We start from the raw sequence: 18508 nt of genomic DNA, 5'->3' as shown, positions 1-18508 counted from the left end.
TTTATTTATTTATTTATTTATTTATTTAGCAGTAGTGCTGCATCTTTTGGTACTTTTATTTTGATCACAGGTGTGGCTCCCTATGTTCTCAGTTGCAGTCGTGGGCACAGCGTGCCCTTCACATTGGTGTTTTCTTCTGTAGTCCAATGCATCTGATTGGACTCATTACTTAGTCATCAAGCCATTTGATGCACCTGACTGGACTCATCAGATAATTGTTAACCCATTCATGTTTGCTAGACCTGATGAACCACTAAATCAGATTCAGGGTAAAGGGGCTTGGGACCTAGAGTTTTAGAACTGGGCCACAGGCTGTAAAATGAGAATGAGAGGAAGGATGTGCAGTAAAAGATGTGGAGCTCCTTTAGAAACAGCTGCAGTATGAAAGCCAAATGAGCTGAAAGCCCTGAGCTCTGTGTCGAGTACAGTATGATTTAGGTCATCCTTCCTGAATATCCATTAGGATATGCAAATCACAAGCCAGTCCTACTCTCTGTATATATTATTCAAACGGTGGGCTTTTTCCAAGTGAGAGATGGATAGAACAGTATCTGTACAAACTGTTTATTACATGCATTTATTGGATACATGATATTTAAATATGGTTTATCTGCTTTTAGCTGTTGTGACTTTTTTTGCATTTTACACTTCTCTTTTCAATTTTTTTTTTTCAGTTAACAAATGCTCCTACAACTAAAACGGATAGTAGAGAGTATAACCGGTTGTGGACTTTCTGCAGTCTGGCACGCCTATGCTTAAAGGAGGAGCCAGGAGGATCAGGGTAGAGGGGGAGATCACGTGATTGGCTCTTCATGCCATGCCACTCGAGGCCATGCTGTTCCACGCTCCACACCATGCTTCAGAACTACAGGACACCACAACATTTACCATGGTCATGCCCCAGCTAGGGGCTGCTACCTGAGCTTGCCAGTTTGCCCCTCCTGCTGTCTCACCCCTGTGAGAGAGACAGGGAGAAAGGAAGGGAGAGAGAAGGAGAGACAGAGAGAGAGAGAGAGAGACAGAGAAAGATGAAAAGAGGGTTAAAAAAACAAGCAAGAGCAAAGGTCATAATGAAAAGAAGACGAAGGGAACGATTTTGGGCTCTTACGGTTTCTGGCTCCCCATTCCCAAATCTGAAAGAGGCACATGAACAGATTAAAAGCATTTCTCCAAAAGCATACAAAATTAGCTATGCTATCAATCAGTAACAAAAGACAAATTGAAAGCGTTATAATATTTATAGGAGCATATATATTCTATCATACTGGTTGAAAGTAGGATTTGAATTTAGAGCTAGATAAAAATTGCGACTTTCATTACTGAACTTAAGTAGTTTTCTTTCTTTGTATTTTTTAGTTGTATGTTGTTTCTCTGTTTGATAATGTTTCAGAAATGTACCTGCTAACGCTCCCTCAGTATTCATGTCTACTAATATTTTCTGTCAGTATTCATGTCTACTAATGTTTACTGTCACTTTTCATTTCTTTGGTGTGCTGCACTGAAACTCACTTCCAGCCAGGCTGGCCATAGTGGAGTCCAGGTCTCCTCCCATTGGTTTCACTGGGGAGGCAGCAGGAGCAGACATGGCTGGCATGAGCATGTCTCCCAAACCCCCGAATGCTACAGGAGCGATGGGCGAAAGAGAGCAAGACAGAGACAGAAAGTGAGTAAAAGAATTACTCAGTTTGCACACATCCATCGAGTGAAAGTGACAACATCCGTTAAGGGTCCAGACAGAAAAGTGACCGCACAGTGGACTTTAACAGTTTATCAAAATCTATTATGACTATGAGGGATCAAATAGATCACACTTAACAGATGCAACGAAGAACAATACATTGACAGCACAGGACAACACCAACTTTCCCACAGCACAACACTCACTATACATACACAGCATATGTCAGTGCTACACAAAGTACCCTAGTAAAGCATCTCAATGTTTAGTTCACGCTATATAGCCAGTGATTGGTTTGCTCTATATAGTTACATTACTGTATATTATACTCTACTTCTATTATCCTCTAGTTTCTATTCTTCTGTTATAGACTCATATACAGCATGCAGCGTTCTTTCTTCCATTATTAAAATCTCAGCTTATGTACCTACCATCCATCCATCCATCCATCCATGTAACCTTTTAGCCATACTTGCATTTAAGGTGTTTCGCTACAGTCTGTTCTGGCACCCAGGCTAGCACCCCCCCCCCTCCCCCCACCACTGAGCTAGCGTGTGTGATCTGGGGCTGGGTGTTCTGCTGCAGCGATGCACTGTAGGATAGCAGCCTGCATATGGAGCGTTGTCAGAAACTCACCGTGGCGCAGGAAGAAGCAAGCAATGACCCAGACCAAGAGCAGAGGAAGGGGACAAAAAGGGAGGGGCCGAAAGAGGGAGGGGCAAAGAGGGAGGGGCGGAAAGAGGGAGGGGCAAATACAGGGAGGGGGCGGAGAGAAACCATGACACGAGTGAAGGAGGATGAATCAATAAAACAGCAGCAGAATGGGCATGACATGGGGGCGGAGAAAAAGTAGCCACAGAAAACAAGAGAAGAATGAGGGAGAAGCAGCATAAAGAGAGTGGAGAGAGAGCCTCACAGAGCAACTGAACGCTAAGGCGTGAGAGTTGGGCGTTCAGGGCACGGGCAGCAGAGCAGGAGGGATGGGCAAGGGAATGGGATCTGCTCCACAGTTTGAGCACACACACGCCACGAGGCGCCAGCCCAAGCGCCATGCTGGCACTGACTTCAGCAAAGCCAATCTGTTCGCAGTCACACGCACGAGGTGTCACATGATGCCATGTAGACAAGACGCACGTCGTTATCTGCGATCAGTCGCATGCTCATATAATGAGAGACACACGCAGGTATCCAATGAACATTACTCTGGTGCTGACTGTATTAACCCTGGACTTAGGTGCCTTGGTCCAAAACAAGGTTCTACAGAGTATAGTGTTGGTGCGTGAGACACCTGTTTTCTTTTGCTCTCTACAAATATACAATTCACAGATAAAAACCAGGGGCACATCAATATGAAAAAAATATCATATTGTGATACTATTAATACATATTATCATTGCAATATGTGTTACCCATACAAAGCTACAAGTAAACCCTGGATGTGATGTGGTGAAAGATCGGCCCGCATTATTTTGATCAAGATTGCTTATATTTGTTGGGTTGTGCGGGTGCTGTGATTCATTGCGACAACCACTGATCAGCTATAGCTCATCTGCTTATTACAGCCTTTTGAAGGAGCACTTGTAGCAAAGGCCAATACTGCAATAACATTCAACAAACAACTATTATGACAAAGCGGTCCGGCTGGAAGCCGTCGGAAGCTGTCTGTGGGAAACAGAATGGCACGTGAGAAACAGGAGCAGCAGTTGTATGTGCGGCAGGGCCCAGCCTACCTCCCATCAGGTCTCCCCCCGCAGATGTCACTGGCAGAGCAGATGTGATCGCCGGGGCTGCTGGGGTCGCCGAGGCAGCCGCAGTCACAGCCTCTGTGATGGCGGACTGGCAGTCAGCAACGCCCGTCGATTCTGCAGGGGGCGTTCCAAGGCCAAAGAGAGCATTTCCGTGTAGCATGAGGGGTGAGAACAGCTAAGAATGAGCCACCAGCAGCCATCTCAGGCGGAAGGCGTTGACAACACAGGAGACAAAACCACAGGCACACGTGTGCATGGGGGAACCCGTGCACAGTTCGTGGTTAACAATAGCACAGTTTTGTCACGTCAGAAACTGGCACCCGTGAAATAATCGAAATGCTGAAAATAACTGTCATGCCAATAAACACCAAAGCAGTAGTCATAGACAACTAAGAGCCAAAAACCACCCCACCCCCCTCCCCCGGCACTCAGTACGCACCCCTGCCCTGGTCCATAACCAGCCCGCTGTCTGGCCAACTCACAGGGGCCGAGAGAGCAGCAGGAGGGGGGCAAAACACATCTGCATCAGGAGCATGAAGAGATCGTTTAACTCATATAGCTGTGGCTCTAATGACTTTGGCCAACTAACTAACAATGACATGGGATGGGTTATGCGAACATTAAAATTATGACACGAGGAGTATGTCTTCCAACAAATTTTATGGAGTTGCATGCACTGTACAGGAAGAAGTACAGGAGAGATACTGAAGATTTAAAAGAAAGATGTGTGTGTGTGTGTGTCAATGTGTGTGAGTGGAGGGGGTTCCTTCCTGTCACCCCAGGGGAGGAGCAAAATTAGCTCACCTTCAGTAGCCAAGGACAGAATGGGAGGGGGGGGGGTCAAGGCACCAGGAGAGGAGAGGCACCAGAGGGAAAAGTGTTTCCATGTAGCACAAGGGCTGAGAAGGGATACGATTTGGGGAAGAGGGGATGTGGTGTACCTGACAAAAACACGTCTAGACTGGGAGCGGGGTCTGATTTGGGGACAGTTGGTTCCGGTGTGGACTCAAGAAAGCCTGGAGGTTAGGACAGGGACCCAACACACAATATACACGCACTTGGTAAGCCCAACCACCATAACGACAATAAAAACAACGCAAACATATGTAGGAAGAAGCCAGCACATCCACAAAGAAATGCAGACTTATTTATACACAAACCAATCCAACACACCAAACTATAGGACCTAAGTGGAAACAGTGATTCATGTGCAAAAAACTAGATGACTTATTTTCACATGAATGAATCATTTCTTCTTAAAAATAAGATGTCAAGAAGAAAGCATTACTTTCCACTAAAACGCATCAAAACACATGCATATGACAACAATGTCATATGCATGTTGTCATGACTCTGTAATTTGATTTGCTAGAGGAAAGCAGCTGGACTACATCTGACACTGTAATATGAAGGTGGATTAGTTCAATGGTGTCAATAAAATTGCTTTACATTTCAGGTTTCTCTCCTTAGAATTCTCCTTCAGAGCATGACATTTCACTGAGGTCCTTTAACACGGGCACACAGCAAGCATTTACCACTGAACAGATCTAACGTCGGGGCCACAGGGGCAGCCGTGGGTGCACAGGGCACAGGGGGGGCAGAGATGGTGCTGCATGTAGCGAGGGGGCTTTGAACGACAGGAGGCACCAGCGGGCTGAAGCCCGAGGCCATGACCTCCACTGGCTGCATGGAGAAGAGGTCAAGTTCCGGGTTGACGGGTGAATGGCCGGAAGCTGGTGCAAAAGGGTCTAACCAAGGGGAAGTAGCGTGTGGACAGAGAATGGCACAGTAACAGTGATGACAACAGCACAGTAACGGCGATGACAACAACATAGTAATACTGATGATAACAGTTCAGGAGCACACAAGCATCCACGTTTGGCCCTCGTGGACATAGACTGAGAGAACTGCACTGCACTGCAAAACAGATGGGAGGAGACCTCATGGAGGCAGTGAACAGTTCTGTCACATTCATTTATACATCTCAAGGAAGCCCTGGTGACAGCTGGAGTCAGGGCAACCAGGAGAGGGAAGAATAGGTCAGAAAAGACAGGTCAGGGATGATGGGAAAAGAAATTCAAACATGATACTGAGTCCAGGACCACCCATCTTTCAAAAGGGAAGATAATATCTGTATTTAGATTCTGCTTACACTGTAAATAGCTGTGTTTGTGTGTGTGTGTGTGTGTGTGTGTGTGTGTGTGTGCACGCAAACGCGTATGTGTATATGTGTGTTTGTGATATGGTGTGACAGTTGGTCATACCCCACACTGAGTGCAACTCGTGACGTTCATAAGACATTGCCATGACAACGCAGAAGAGCAATCACCATAGCAACATCCATCCCAATTCAGGGAGAGAACAGTAGTCACTGAAAATACAGCGTGACTAGAGCCACGTGTAAAGGCCATGTGGTATGATGGTAAAGAGCCTTCGGAAGTCATTAGCCTGAGTCCAGCAATGAAATACTTTCCAACACATACAAATACAGGCTTGCCAGTCAGTAGATATTTCCTCTCTGTCCATCACACACACTTACACACAGACACACTCGCGCACACACACTTGCTTTACCCACCCACCTTCTGAAGCGGCAGCATCACCGGCCCCGCCCTCCGCTGCGGCAGTGCTGGGCTCACCTGCCGGAGGCCCAAACATGTCTGACAGCCCAGTGTTGCCCGAAAAGCCCAGACAAAAGCCAAGGGAATGAGCCATGCCAAATGACAGAGAGACAGAGAGAAAGAGAGAGAGAGCAGACCTTAGTATTTCAGAAAATAAGGAAATCTGAGTAAGACAAACCTGCCATTCAGTCTGTAAATATGTGAAACTACATTGAAATCAGGCACAAATTCCCCCCAAGGTGGCATATATAAAAGTTGAAGGGGTCTATCTAGACTATAGGGCTGGATTTCTTTTTTCTAGAGCTATTTTGTTACTCTGATTTAAGTTACACAGCATCAATATGACAGACATTGACACATATTAACTCTCCTGCTTCTCTCATTCTGCAAACTTAACAGTGGCTTGTAACTGAACCTTCATCTACACCTTCCCCTCATTCAGAGGTTGAGCTCTGAGACTTGTAGTATTCAACTCAACTCAGGGTGTCCAATAGTGAATGAAGATAAAAGAGGCATAGGACAACAGTGCATGAGAGAATGAAAGACCGTTATGAAAGGGGAAGAAGAAAAGTATCTAACTAGTCAGGATTGGGCTTAACTGAAGCAAAGAGGGTTCTTAAGAGGAAGCTTTGACCAGTTATCTTTTCCTTCAAAGTTTCACTAATATATTGTTATCTCAAGCACGTGTGATTGGCAGAAACCTAACTGGGATTTGCCTGTAGTTTCAACATTTAGTTTCTTTTTCATCTGAACTAGGGTAAGTTTAAAGCCATGTGTTTGGCATAATACCAGTCTGGCAAAAAAATCAGGACTGGAATTCCACAGCATTCCATCAAATTGGTGAACCTCCCCTGGACACGACTAGCGGCAATTAAGGAAATGCTTAATGCTACAGTACATATCAAATTGAATAATGTGAAACAAAATCACATATAGAGAACAAATTTTGATTTTCTTTTTTCTGTCTGGCAGTTTTCCGGAGGGAAATCTATCTACTGACCTCCAAGGAGATCCGCCGAGCCTGGCTCGTAGCCAGCAGCGGTAAGGGGAGGGGCTAAAAGGATGGTTGCCTCACCAGTTGTGGCGCTAGGCGGAGCTGGCGCAGGACAGGCAGAGTCTACAGCGGGTGAGGGGTCAGGAAGGAGTGTCTCCGTAGTAAGGGAACCAAACTCTACAAAGCGAGGACCCCCCCGATCCCGTCCGGCCAATAAAACGCGACAATGTAATGAACAGCAGCACACACGCAGCAGAACAAAGGACAGGAGCACATTTAAGAGAGAGAGAGAAAGATATGACCTTAGACAAGGTTGAAAGGAAACACAGCGTGAGAAGACAACAGTGGACAACTACAGGTACGATTTACACTGATGCTCAGCAGTTTGTCCAGGAATCTGTTTAACCCTGGGCGTCAGTAAAACACACACAACATGTAATGAGTCTTATAAATATCTGGGATGTACAGTACTGTGCAAGTCTTAGACCACAATGTGATTTGTTTTTTTAGCAATGATATATTGACCATATATAATTATTTCCTGTTTCTACAGGCTACAGCGGCAAGTATTTCGTGTGACCTTCCCTTACACTTAAGCAATGGCAGGAACCTGTCTCTCTTAAACCTAAATGGAATGGAACCTGGATGGAATGGTACTAAATATTAGTTCTAACAGTTCAGGGCAGTCTCCCCAAAAGAGTTTAAGATGTGCTTAGTGCCAAGGGAGGTCACACTAAATACGTTTGCCTGTAGAAGCCATTTTGTTCTGAAAATTGTGGTTTTTGTGTACATATTTTGTGTACTTTCTGTTTGTATCTTAATAAAGAGACTGAGAAATAATTATATATGGTCATTATACCATTGCTATAACAACAAACTGAATGGTGGCCTAAGACATTTGCACAGTACTATAGAAATGTTCCCATGTTGAGGTCTATAGTCATTGCTTAAGTGACACTGAGCAACACGGCAGAATCAATGCATCAAACATGCGGAGCACAGCTATGGTCTGCTCTGGAAAAAAATAAACTTACCCGATCCCAGCAAGTCTGGAGCAGCAGAGCAGGGAACACAGGAGAAACGCAGCAATAAGTGAGACTGTAGATGTCCTTAGTGCTCCTTAGCAAATGTTGCACAAACTTTTCATATGAAGTTTATAATGCTGTCATAAAGTCTTTATGAAGTGTGGGGTCGGCTGACAGTATCTCAAGAGCTCTTTACCTCCCCAGGACGTAGGAGCAGCTGAAGCACCCCCTGCAGGAGGCCCTGAGGAGGACAGTGGGTCCAAGTCCAACAAGGAGCTAGAGAGAGGCGGAGAGAAGGGTGCGCCCCGCTGTCATTAAAAACGTGTCTCTGAGGAGGGAACGCAAGCACTCAAGCAGGGAGTCAGCACTCACTCGGTGACAGGCTCCACAGCAGCCTCGGTGGGCGGCGGCTCCAGGGTGGGCACTGCCCCCCCTGACTTGGCTGGAGTGGAGGTCGGCGACACATTGTTGGTGGGTGACCCCTGAGGCATGGTCATGAAAAGCACATGTGTGTATTTAGCGGTATGCGTATGTGCAAGCTCGTGGATATATGTACACGTGTAAGGATGCATGCGGCGAGGGGAAAACTCACCTTTGTTGGAGACCTAAGGGTTAAAGGAAGGATTTAATGGCTGTTATTAGAGAGCAGGTCCTTCATATCAGAATCTATATACAATAACAAATGAGTAAGTGCAAATATGTACAGCACAGAGCAGAAGGAGACTCACCCATCTCTGAGAATCCAAATGGTACAAACCGGAAGGAAAAGAGGAAAGGTCATATACTGTGTAAACCTGTATACAGGTGTACAGACTAGTAACTGTAATCCTGTACACGCTGTGCATACATATTTATTGTTTTGATCACTTTTTAACATTCTATCTTAAAAATTAAACTGTAAAAACAACAGATCCTTTGGATCCTTTTGTATTTAAAAAAAGTGCTTTCATTTTTGGCTTTAATGTACATGTCCAGCATCCTTAAGCCAGCTGAGGTCTCTTACCCTTTCTTTCCTTCCAGACTGTTCATGTGCGTCTCCAGAGATTCCAGAATACTGGTGGGGGCCTGAGCATTAGACACACACACACACACACACACACACACACACACACACACACACACACACAAAAGCACACACAAATGATTCAGCACCATTGCCAAGGCAATGGAACCCCCCGCAACTCCACATCCAGTTTACACACCATCAAATGGCAACACACTTAAGTGGCAACGGTAGTCTCAAAAACACTCCGACTCACCTTGATCCCGTTCCATTTCCAAAAGCACTAATTACTAACTGTGAAAGCTACTTCACATCACCTCAGCACACCATCACACAGCAGACCGAGTGCATGCAGAGTCCCAGCGCGAGTGCTACACCTCAACCCATCGCTCCCTTCCGATCAGCCGCCACACCGCGTCGATAGCGTCCTTCGACTCTAGTCAATTGAGTAGCTGGACAGCTAAATTCATACACAGCATCTGAATACTGCAATCACATTGGAGGGTGACAGTCTAAATGTCCCATCCCACTGTAAATACGAGGCACGCATGCTAATCATGTACAGTCTCGATCTTCAACACGAATTCTGATGAGTTTTAACAGCAGATTGCGCCATTTGGCTGTTGATCAAATTAAAGAGCTACGAGTTAAGCTGTGTGGCCTGTGGAACTCTGCTGTGGTTACCGGGTCCTCCCGGCAATGGATAAAGGGGCAGTCCTCATTGGATGGGTCTGCCACGTCGACCACCACCCCAGGGTGAAGACACTGAGAACACCAGTGTCAGGTGGAAGATGATGGGGGAGGAAGACCCAATGAGAACGAAAGTACTCAAAAAGAGCACGCACGCAAATATTTATAAAATTCTCTACAGTATAGTCAGAAAATGTTATTAAAACATACACTGCATTTTGGAATGATGAAGCATATGAAAGTTGAGTTTTTGCAGGATGTTGTAGTTTACATGCAAAGTTTACAGAGTTTGCATGCGTTTAAATACATCAGATACACACTATCAGCTATCATATATCACAATACTTATGAATCCTCTAGTTAGGCATAATACTTCAGATAATTTATAATAAACCACAACATTTGTCCCTGACGATGATAAAACTGTGAGTAAATAAGTATATGCATACTATAGAAATCCTCGATGAGATTTGTGAAATGTCAAGAAAATACAGACTCAGAAATTAATTATTTAAAAACACTTCTAGTTATGCTGCTCCTAAAAAGAGTTGTTTAGAACCTCCCTTTTAAGGTGTCTAAACTGAGGATTCAGTTGTGTCTGCCAAAGTTATGTTTATTTAGGGAAGAACCAATACATAACATTTTCTCATTGTACCTTTCATACCACTCAGTTTCTTCACAAGAGTAGTCTAAATATGAATAAAAATTTGAAAATTTGCAAAAGAATTAAAGTTCTTAGATTAGACAACTTACATACGATATGTCAGGTATGTCATTTTTGTCCACTCCAACTTGCTGAAAAAGACAATGTACAAAATAAAATGCCAACACATCACATGACACACAAAGATAAAAAAAAAAATCCCAATTTAATCATTAATTCTTTTCATACCTCTGCAGTTTTCATAAACTCTGAAATCTTGGTCACTCGTGTCAGGAACTTCTTGTACATTTCAAGCGAGTCTTTGCATTCTGACTTCTTCATTTTGAAATATTTCTCTGCACAAAACACAGAATTTTAGAATGCAGTATTTAGTGCTAGTAGCACTTTCACAAGTAGTAACCAATGAACAGTGAAAGAATTCTATGAATATCAATAAAGTGGCTTCACTAAACAGCTCTTGCCTAATAAATTGATTATTCCATCATTGTAGGAGGCAAAGAGTTTAATCAGATCCTTGAAGAGGAGCATGAAAGCTGCATTGATAATGCCATTGTTCAAATCTTTAGGATGAACCTGCAAGAAAAGATGAAACACAGAGGAGATGGCCGGCAATGTGACAGAAAATCTTACAGACTTCAAATATTGGACATTTCAAAGGTGTCCTCCATGAAACAAAACTACCCACATTTATGATTAACATAAATATATAAGTAAATATAAAGTAACTGCAGCTCTACATATAACAGGGCTAAGCTTGAATCAGTTTGGTCTGTAAATGCAAATACATGAAGAGACAGAAGTTTGTCGCTATTTTTCAGCCTCGGGCCGTATTTCAGAGATGACTGTACTCTTTACAGCCACAAATGGGATTTTCAGACAAGCATGAGGGTTACAGAGGCTTCAGGAATTGCTGTTCCTGGGAGAGATGCATGTTTTGCACAGCTCAGAAGAGAGGCCCATGTGCAAAAAACTTAGTTTTTCATATATAGATGAATATGATTCCATAAATTACCTTATCTAATAATATAATCCAGCACAGATTATTGTAGATTAGACATTTTACTAATGATGCATGATAGATGTTTGTATTTTTTATATACAGGTCCTGGAGTAACTTACATCAAACTCCAGCAGTGCATCTACTTGATTCTGCAGGGCAGGCATGGCCTTTAACAGTTTATCAGGAGCCATGTTCCGCATCACACCATCAGCACTGAGCACACACACACACACACACACACACACATACACACACATACACACACAAACACAAAGGTGCAAATGGGATGTATGATATAAATGTGAAAAATACAAATAATCATTGAAACTTAAGTACTGTGCATAATTTTTGCTATGGTTGTTGACTATACATAACATTTGAGATGGCATTATAATCCCGTATTATAATATACTCAAATGGCACCTTAAGTAAAACAGTGCAGAATAAATCATTTTAATTTTACTCCAATTGACCGGCTGTGAAACAGTCTCCAAAAAAAGCTCCAGTTCCCGGTGAGCAGGTGAGAATCGATTGGCATACCCTTTCTTGACTCGGGTGAAGTCGAAGGCCATTGTGCGGTAAGAGTAAGCTTTCTCATTCAGGTATCGCCCGTATCGTCTGATGAATGTGGACATATCGTAGCCTTGTAAACCAAAGGAAAAAATAATTAAGACAGTGAACCAGGCCAGGAGTCACTGCCATTTAAAAGTGTAGGCTGTCCATTGACAATACTGTATCACACACACACACACAAACACACACAAACACTCACACACAGAAACACACACTCACCATGGGTGCCAGTTTTGTCAATGAAGTTGCTCAGGTTGAAGAGAGAAGTCCTGGAGGCCAGGTACTGTATAAACCTCTGGGGACATTAAAACAGGGCAGTGAGCACACATGGCTGCGTTTCCAAAAAGCATCATAACACAAAGATCACCTTTATGTGTTGGAGCAAACATTACAATGAACACTCTCTCTTTTTTAAGACGATCTTAAAACGGGGTCCTGATTAGTGATTACAGAATGTTAAAAAAGCATGAAGAAAACTTCAGTGCTTCAGAAGGTGTGGCCTTTCATGACCTCTGACCTCATTTCCATGGATGCACATGTGGTGGGTGGTGACAAGGGCTTTGAAGACCACCACCCAGCTGGCATTTGTCGCCCGCTCGAACAATGTGTCAGCCAGCTGGGGAATGTTCACATTCGTCTCATTGGTGGCAGAGATCAGGTCTATGGACGAACACACACCAAGCCAAACCTGAGAAACACTGGCATGCATAGGTTAAAAATCAAAAGGGCCAGTGTTTGTTTCTGTTTTCTTCTTAGATTACTGTAACATGCTGTATGACAGGCTTGGATGATGTCTACCTAACTAGCATATGATGATGTCTACAGGGAAACATCACGATAGACAATGACATGGGAGGGTTAGCATTATTCGTACAAATGTACCATACATTTTTATATTGTTTTTGTACAGATTTTTTTTCAGTGACTACTAAACTAATACAATAATTACTATTGAAACCTGGTACGAGATTGTCTGATGTCATCTATTTCAAATGAAGTGGTCACTACAGCATTTCTTCCATTTATTAAGCAATATTTTTTTTCATTTACGTTTTCTCACATCATGAATTAATTTCAGAAGTAGAAATATACATTCTAAAAAATAAAAACACCAATATAAAAACAACATACATTTTTCAATTCCTACATGAATGAAAATAGCCATGTCTATATAAAGTATATTTTAACATGTTAATGTAAAAGCTTATACAAACTCAAAAAGAAATTAAAATAACTGTTTTACAGTAAAAGGGGAAATGGCTGATATAGGGTTTTTCACTAGAAAATACAAATTCATCAGTTCTATGGCTCAAGTTGATTACCAGGTAAGTTATAATTAATAAATATAGTTTTGTATGCTATAGCAGAGACACTAGAATTATAGCAGGCAGGGCGTGCCCCACTGTTGGCATGGGGGTGTGGCATCACGATGCTGGCTCAACATCTGTCAGCCATCAACGATAGACAATAGTCTATTAGCCCAACCCTACTGGGCGATGTAAAAAGACTGCTGGTAGACTGTGTCAAGGCTCATTTAGGATTTCAGCATTCAGCTCTCAACACAACAGTTCAGAGTTCCTGACAAAGTACTAAGCCTAATTCTAATAATATTTTGTTAGGTGTCTCTATGTCTTTATTATGCTTCTATGCAACCTTCAGATGGAACTATAATAAAACATAATAGAATTAACATTTTATTGGTCAATGGAGGAAGTAATAATAAACTGTATGTCGGGCTGGTAATTGACAGTGTAGGCTACTCCACCAAAAATCTCTAAACGTTATTCTTCCTGGGGGATTGTGGGCAATTAAGCACACTCTACAACTGTAAATAAAATGGCTATAATATACAAAGGAAAGATGTGAAACAGCACCAGTAGTGGTGTCATGATCTGCTCCAAAGCCTGATCTAATTAGCTCAGTATACACTGGATCAGACAGGTGATTGCTGGCACAAGATGTCTGAATCCAGCTGTGGTCCCAGCATTCTATAAAGGTCCCTTGAAGATAAAATTGAATCGTAGATAAAGGACCAGAAATTTGAAGTAGAACTTTGGATAGATAACATAATCTGAATATAAAATAAGATGTAAAAATAAATTTTACTTGCACAGAACACACAATTACATTTTTAAAAAATAATTTTACACATTTGCAGAGCAACTGAAAGGGCAAAATCATGAGTATTAATTGACTGCTAAAGGTTAAAAAATGTTATATCATTTTATGTACCATGATAATTTAATAGTAAATTACTGTGATGCAAATCTTTCAGAGTCAGCCAGCCAGTTTAGTACATAGTGTTGAGTCTGACATTTTTTTGTCTTGTATGTGTGCCTATGTGTACATTTGCATAGCTGTGTGTTCAAGCAGTCCCACTGTCTTGGGATTACATCATTATTGCACTGCTGTCGTGTGACTAGATTATGTGATTAGTACAGTTAGACAGATTCAGCCCATCAACAGCGTTAGTCTATATAGAAGCCGATTTGTCTGTCTATATGTTTATGAGCCAACAGAGCCAGACACTCTGGAGAGGGGACTGTCATAATCCAGTCGTCAAGTCAAATGTATTTATATAGCACTTTTTACAACACAAGTTGTCACAAAGCAGCTTTACGAATGTATGGGTCCAGGTCCTTGATGAGTAAGACATAGGAGCCGGTGGCAAGCAAAAACGCCCTGTGTGTAACTGAAGGAGAAACCTTGTGAGTACCAAGACCCAATAGGGAATCCAATTCTGGGTTCCAAACATTTTCTCAGCTTTTCATATGCAGGCTGATACATAGCAGAACTGAGGACCATTCGCCACATCACATGGAATGTGAGGACAATTTTGACATATAACTGAAAAGCACTACAGATGACACTATAAATAAATACCCCTTCACTACAAGTAAATGCTCTTCTCAAAGCATGAGCCTTTTCATCTGGTCATCACAATATCATTCACCCTTATCACTGTCAGTGAGGTTCCAGTTTCCGTGGAAACTCGGGCCCATCTAATATAATTCTAATGATCTATGGGGAGGGGGTGGCTCACTTCTACTGAAGCACATTTTGAACAAGAAAAAATATGCCACATGTTTTCCCCAAACATTTTGCACTGTTTTTAAACAAATGTTCTGTTTTCTCTTGATTTTTTATTTTGAACTGGACCCCATGTAAGGAAACATACCAAAGAACCACAACAAGGCAGTACATTACATGAAACAAATTAATATTGTTGAGTTGGGCGATATGGATTTAATATGACTTCTGATACAGGTACCTTGGTTAATTGTAGTTTTTACAATGTAGCTTATTTAATTGTAACTTTTGCAAAGTAGCGTGGTTAATTGTAGCTTTTACGAAGTAGCTTTGTTAATTGTAGTTTTTATCACCATGGTGTGTGCGGTACAAATTCTCTATTCAGCAGCTCATCCTGACCACATGGTGCTAGTCTCAAGTTAAAGCCACAAAATTGCTTCCTTTCTTGTTTTTGATGGTCCTGCATGAGTCCATAATTGCAAGTGTGGTTTTATAGCTGGCTGAGGTATATAACATTCTGCATGAAAGCCTGAATGTTTGGCAGCATAAAACCAATCTTCATCTTAATCTTAAATCATAAGGACTTTGGGCTTGCTGAGAGTCAAGTCAAGTCAAATGTATTTATATAGTGCTTTTTACAACAGATATTGTTGCAAAAGAGCTTTACCAATGTCAGAGTCCAAGCCCCAGTGAACAAGGGCAACAGTGGCAACAGAAAACTCCATAGAGCACCAGGAAGAAACCTTGAGAGGAACCAAGACTCAAGGGGGGGGGCATCCTCCTCTGTCTGACAGAACTGTTAGGAACGTGTGCACACACTAGCAAACACACATACCCACGTGCGCATATAAACCTTCCTGTGCACTTAAGACAGAAACTATAAAGACTTCCCTCTTTGTCCCTGTATTGGTGTCCTCATCTTTGGCTGAGTAAATAATGCATGCATGCTTTGGCTGATCAATTTATAATTCAGCAGGCCTTGCCCTGCAGGACAGACTGATCACAAACCACGATGGCAGCAAAGACACCATTCCACCTCACTGACGAAAGCACACACTCTAGACCTGACCTACAGTTCACAGATCTCATCTGAGAGCACATGTATGTTTCTGACAAAACAAACTGTCCTTTGAATCTGCCTGTTACTGAGGTACCAAGGTAGCCTTAGAATTGGGGGTTTCACTGTAACACAGGTCAGCTCTCTCTCTTAAACAACCACTTAAATGGCTACTATTAGCAAGGTGAGCCTTATGAGCCAGCCATCTCATGGGAAAGTCACAAGTGGTTATTGCATTATAGAGCCTGCTCATTTTGTTTCACACAAGCAAAAGGAACGAGTCATCATCAGTGAGATTCTACAGACTGTCATTTTACATGATATAATAAAATATCACAAAGCTTATAGCAAGCCTCTAAGTAAATGCCCAGAGATTACAAGACACAAAAAAGCGGATCAGGGGATAAAAGACTATCCCATCCACATTTGGTTATTACCTAAATGTGTTCTTGTTCAGTAGTAGTACAGAGCACTCAAATGCCCATTTCACACCCACACAAACCATTACGGACTGTCTGCAGTTCATTTAAAATCCACTTAAAGTGGTTTATTTTATAGTGGGGACCCCCTGCGTTTCTTTTAAAAGGTGTATGTAGTGTAAGCATGCGTCTCTACGTGCTGGCCTCTTCCACGTACACGCACTCGCCCATTCACGCTTGAGGCTCTACAGTGAGTACCAAATCGCGATGGAGTGGTGCTGAACTGGACAGCGCCAGGACTGGGTGCGGGGTTTCGAAGGCAAAGGATGCTTGATAAGGACACAGTTCACTTACAGTCCAAGTGTTTCTTCTTGGGCGCCATCACCTCGTGCGTGGTGGCTTTGCAGACCGCACGAGCCACATCTGATCCGGTCAGTTGGTACTGCGCAGCTGCAATACGATCTGTTAGCGTTTGCCCCGACATTTTCTCCCCTTAGCGTGAAGCACCTTAAGAATCAATTTCACCGGAAGAAGTGGGACGGTGGGCCAAAGGCATAGGTTGTTTGCCGACAAAAAAAAAGACCAAATCAAGGGCAGCCTTTTAAAAGCGTGTCTATATGTGGCGTCTTTTGGTTTTAAGTTAGTATCTTCTTCTCAGAATATCGCGTTCAAAAATAAAAGCAATACGTTTTCAAACCCTAGTACATAAAATTCCGCTAAAGTATCCGTTTTGACATGAGTGATTTTGCGCAAGGTGACACGGATTTTCACGGGGTATACGCCGCTATGTTTCAGTCCCCTGGATAATGTCCTTAACTATTACGTAACGCCCTTCGCCAGCAATATAATGTTTTTGGACGCCTCGGGGAGTTAATAGTCCAAAAACAGAAAGAATACGGCTCAGCCTTCACAATTTCGAGCAGCAGTAATATTTTTGTCGACAACCATTAAATCAATTCGACGAACTGACAACCTTGTTGCTATTTTAGTTTTCAGGCAGTGGACAACAGAACCCAAACCGATGCACTGAAGAAGTCTAGGTAAAATGTCAACCGACGTGCAAAAATACGGCTTGAGATTTTTGCAGGATGACGCACGGTGTCCTCAAGGACTTGCTGGTTACTCTCCGCTGGTAGCTGTGTAAGAGCCCGAGTAGATTCGGTTGGTGCCCTTCCCTATGCCAGACAGATGTGCCTGTGTACCGTTGCTGTTCTCATAGAACAGGAATGCAGTGATATCTTCTATTTTCTTCTTTATGTATTTTTTTCATTCGTATGCTCCTGGTACAGTTATGCAGCTACTGTTAGTCCTATCCTTCTCGTTTGTCACCGGTTGGTGGACGGGTTCAGGTGACGCATCATTAACGAGCCAACAACGTTATTCTCCTAGACGTGACGGGTTCTTAAAGGCAAGGGGAAGCCACCGTTACGCGCATGAACCTTTAAGGGTTAATTAAACACTGGGCACGCCTTCGAGTAATGCAGGACAGATAATATTGCCGTATACACAATTTAGCCTACTATATTGAAATAGCTAGACAACTGATAAAGAGTCTAAATTCAGTTAAATAGATTATGCATGTGCACATATCCGATTCAGCTCAGGGATCCCTTATGAAAATGTATATATGAAATAACATCTTCAACGAATACATGCAAGGGATTCATTGTAGCTTAGCTTATTACATCCTCTTATGTATTACATTGTCACGATTCGTGAACCTCAGTAGTAGCCTGTCACTTAGATTGGACATGTTACAGTGCCCTCCAGTGGTAAATGTTAGATGTAGCACGGTAGGTGTAGCCTACTTAATGTTAAAGATTTTGCAGCATAGTTGAAAGGGAACTGTTAAAAAATATTGGCCAGAAATGTAGCGACACTTGTATGTACTATTTATTTTTTTAACTTAAAACATTTTAAACCTTCGACTAATAAAGAAAACCTAAACCTAGATTATTACATTATTACTATCTACTATCAACATTATTACTATCTAAAACCAACTT

At 42.5% G+C, this 18508-nt stretch overlaps 1 protein-coding gene across 1 annotated transcript in view; it reads right to left on the bottom strand.

Annotated features, from left to right (window-relative positions):
* LOC113586253 (clathrin coat assembly protein AP180) overlaps nt 1-17914 on the bottom strand; it is a 20021-nt gene extending 2107 nt beyond the window's left edge. The window contains exons 1-20 of the mRNA XM_035520262.2: nt 16857-17914; nt 12514-12656; nt 12216-12291; nt 11964-12066; nt 11543-11636; nt 10885-10996; nt 10652-10758; nt 10513-10554; nt 9070-9131; nt 8795-8800; nt 8659-8671; nt 8439-8548; nt 8263-8342; nt 8076-8090; nt 7123-7218; nt 6009-6086; nt 3409-3540; nt 1510-1620; nt 1109-1133; nt 919-955 (exon numbers count right to left, since the gene is read on the bottom strand). Of these exons, the coding sequence (XP_035376155.2) occupies nt 919-955; nt 1109-1133; nt 1510-1620; nt 3409-3540; nt 6009-6086; nt 7123-7218; nt 8076-8090; nt 8263-8342; nt 8439-8548; nt 8659-8671; nt 8795-8800; nt 9070-9131; nt 10513-10554; nt 10652-10758; nt 10885-10996; nt 11543-11636; nt 11964-12066; nt 12216-12291; nt 12514-12656; nt 16857-16986 (1572 nt within the window). The 5' untranslated portion in view covers nt 16987-17914. The remainder of the gene's footprint in view (nt 1-918; nt 956-1108; nt 1134-1509; nt 1621-3408; nt 3541-6008; nt 6087-7122; nt 7219-8075; nt 8091-8262; nt 8343-8438; nt 8549-8658; nt 8672-8794; nt 8801-9069; nt 9132-10512; nt 10555-10651; nt 10759-10884; nt 10997-11542; nt 11637-11963; nt 12067-12215; nt 12292-12513; nt 12657-16856) is intronic.
* Nucleotides 17915-18508: the final 594 nt, after the last annotated feature.

The sequence above is a fragment of the Electrophorus electricus genome, chromosome 4, assembly GCF_041902795.1.
Source record: "Electrophorus electricus isolate QZ-2024a chromosome 4, ASM4190279v1, whole genome shotgun sequence".
NCBI lineage: Eukaryota > Metazoa > Chordata > Actinopteri > Gymnotiformes > Gymnotidae > Electrophorus > Electrophorus electricus.
Note: the sequence above shows the minus strand (reverse complement) of the source record. Positions and strands in the feature narration are given on the sequence as shown.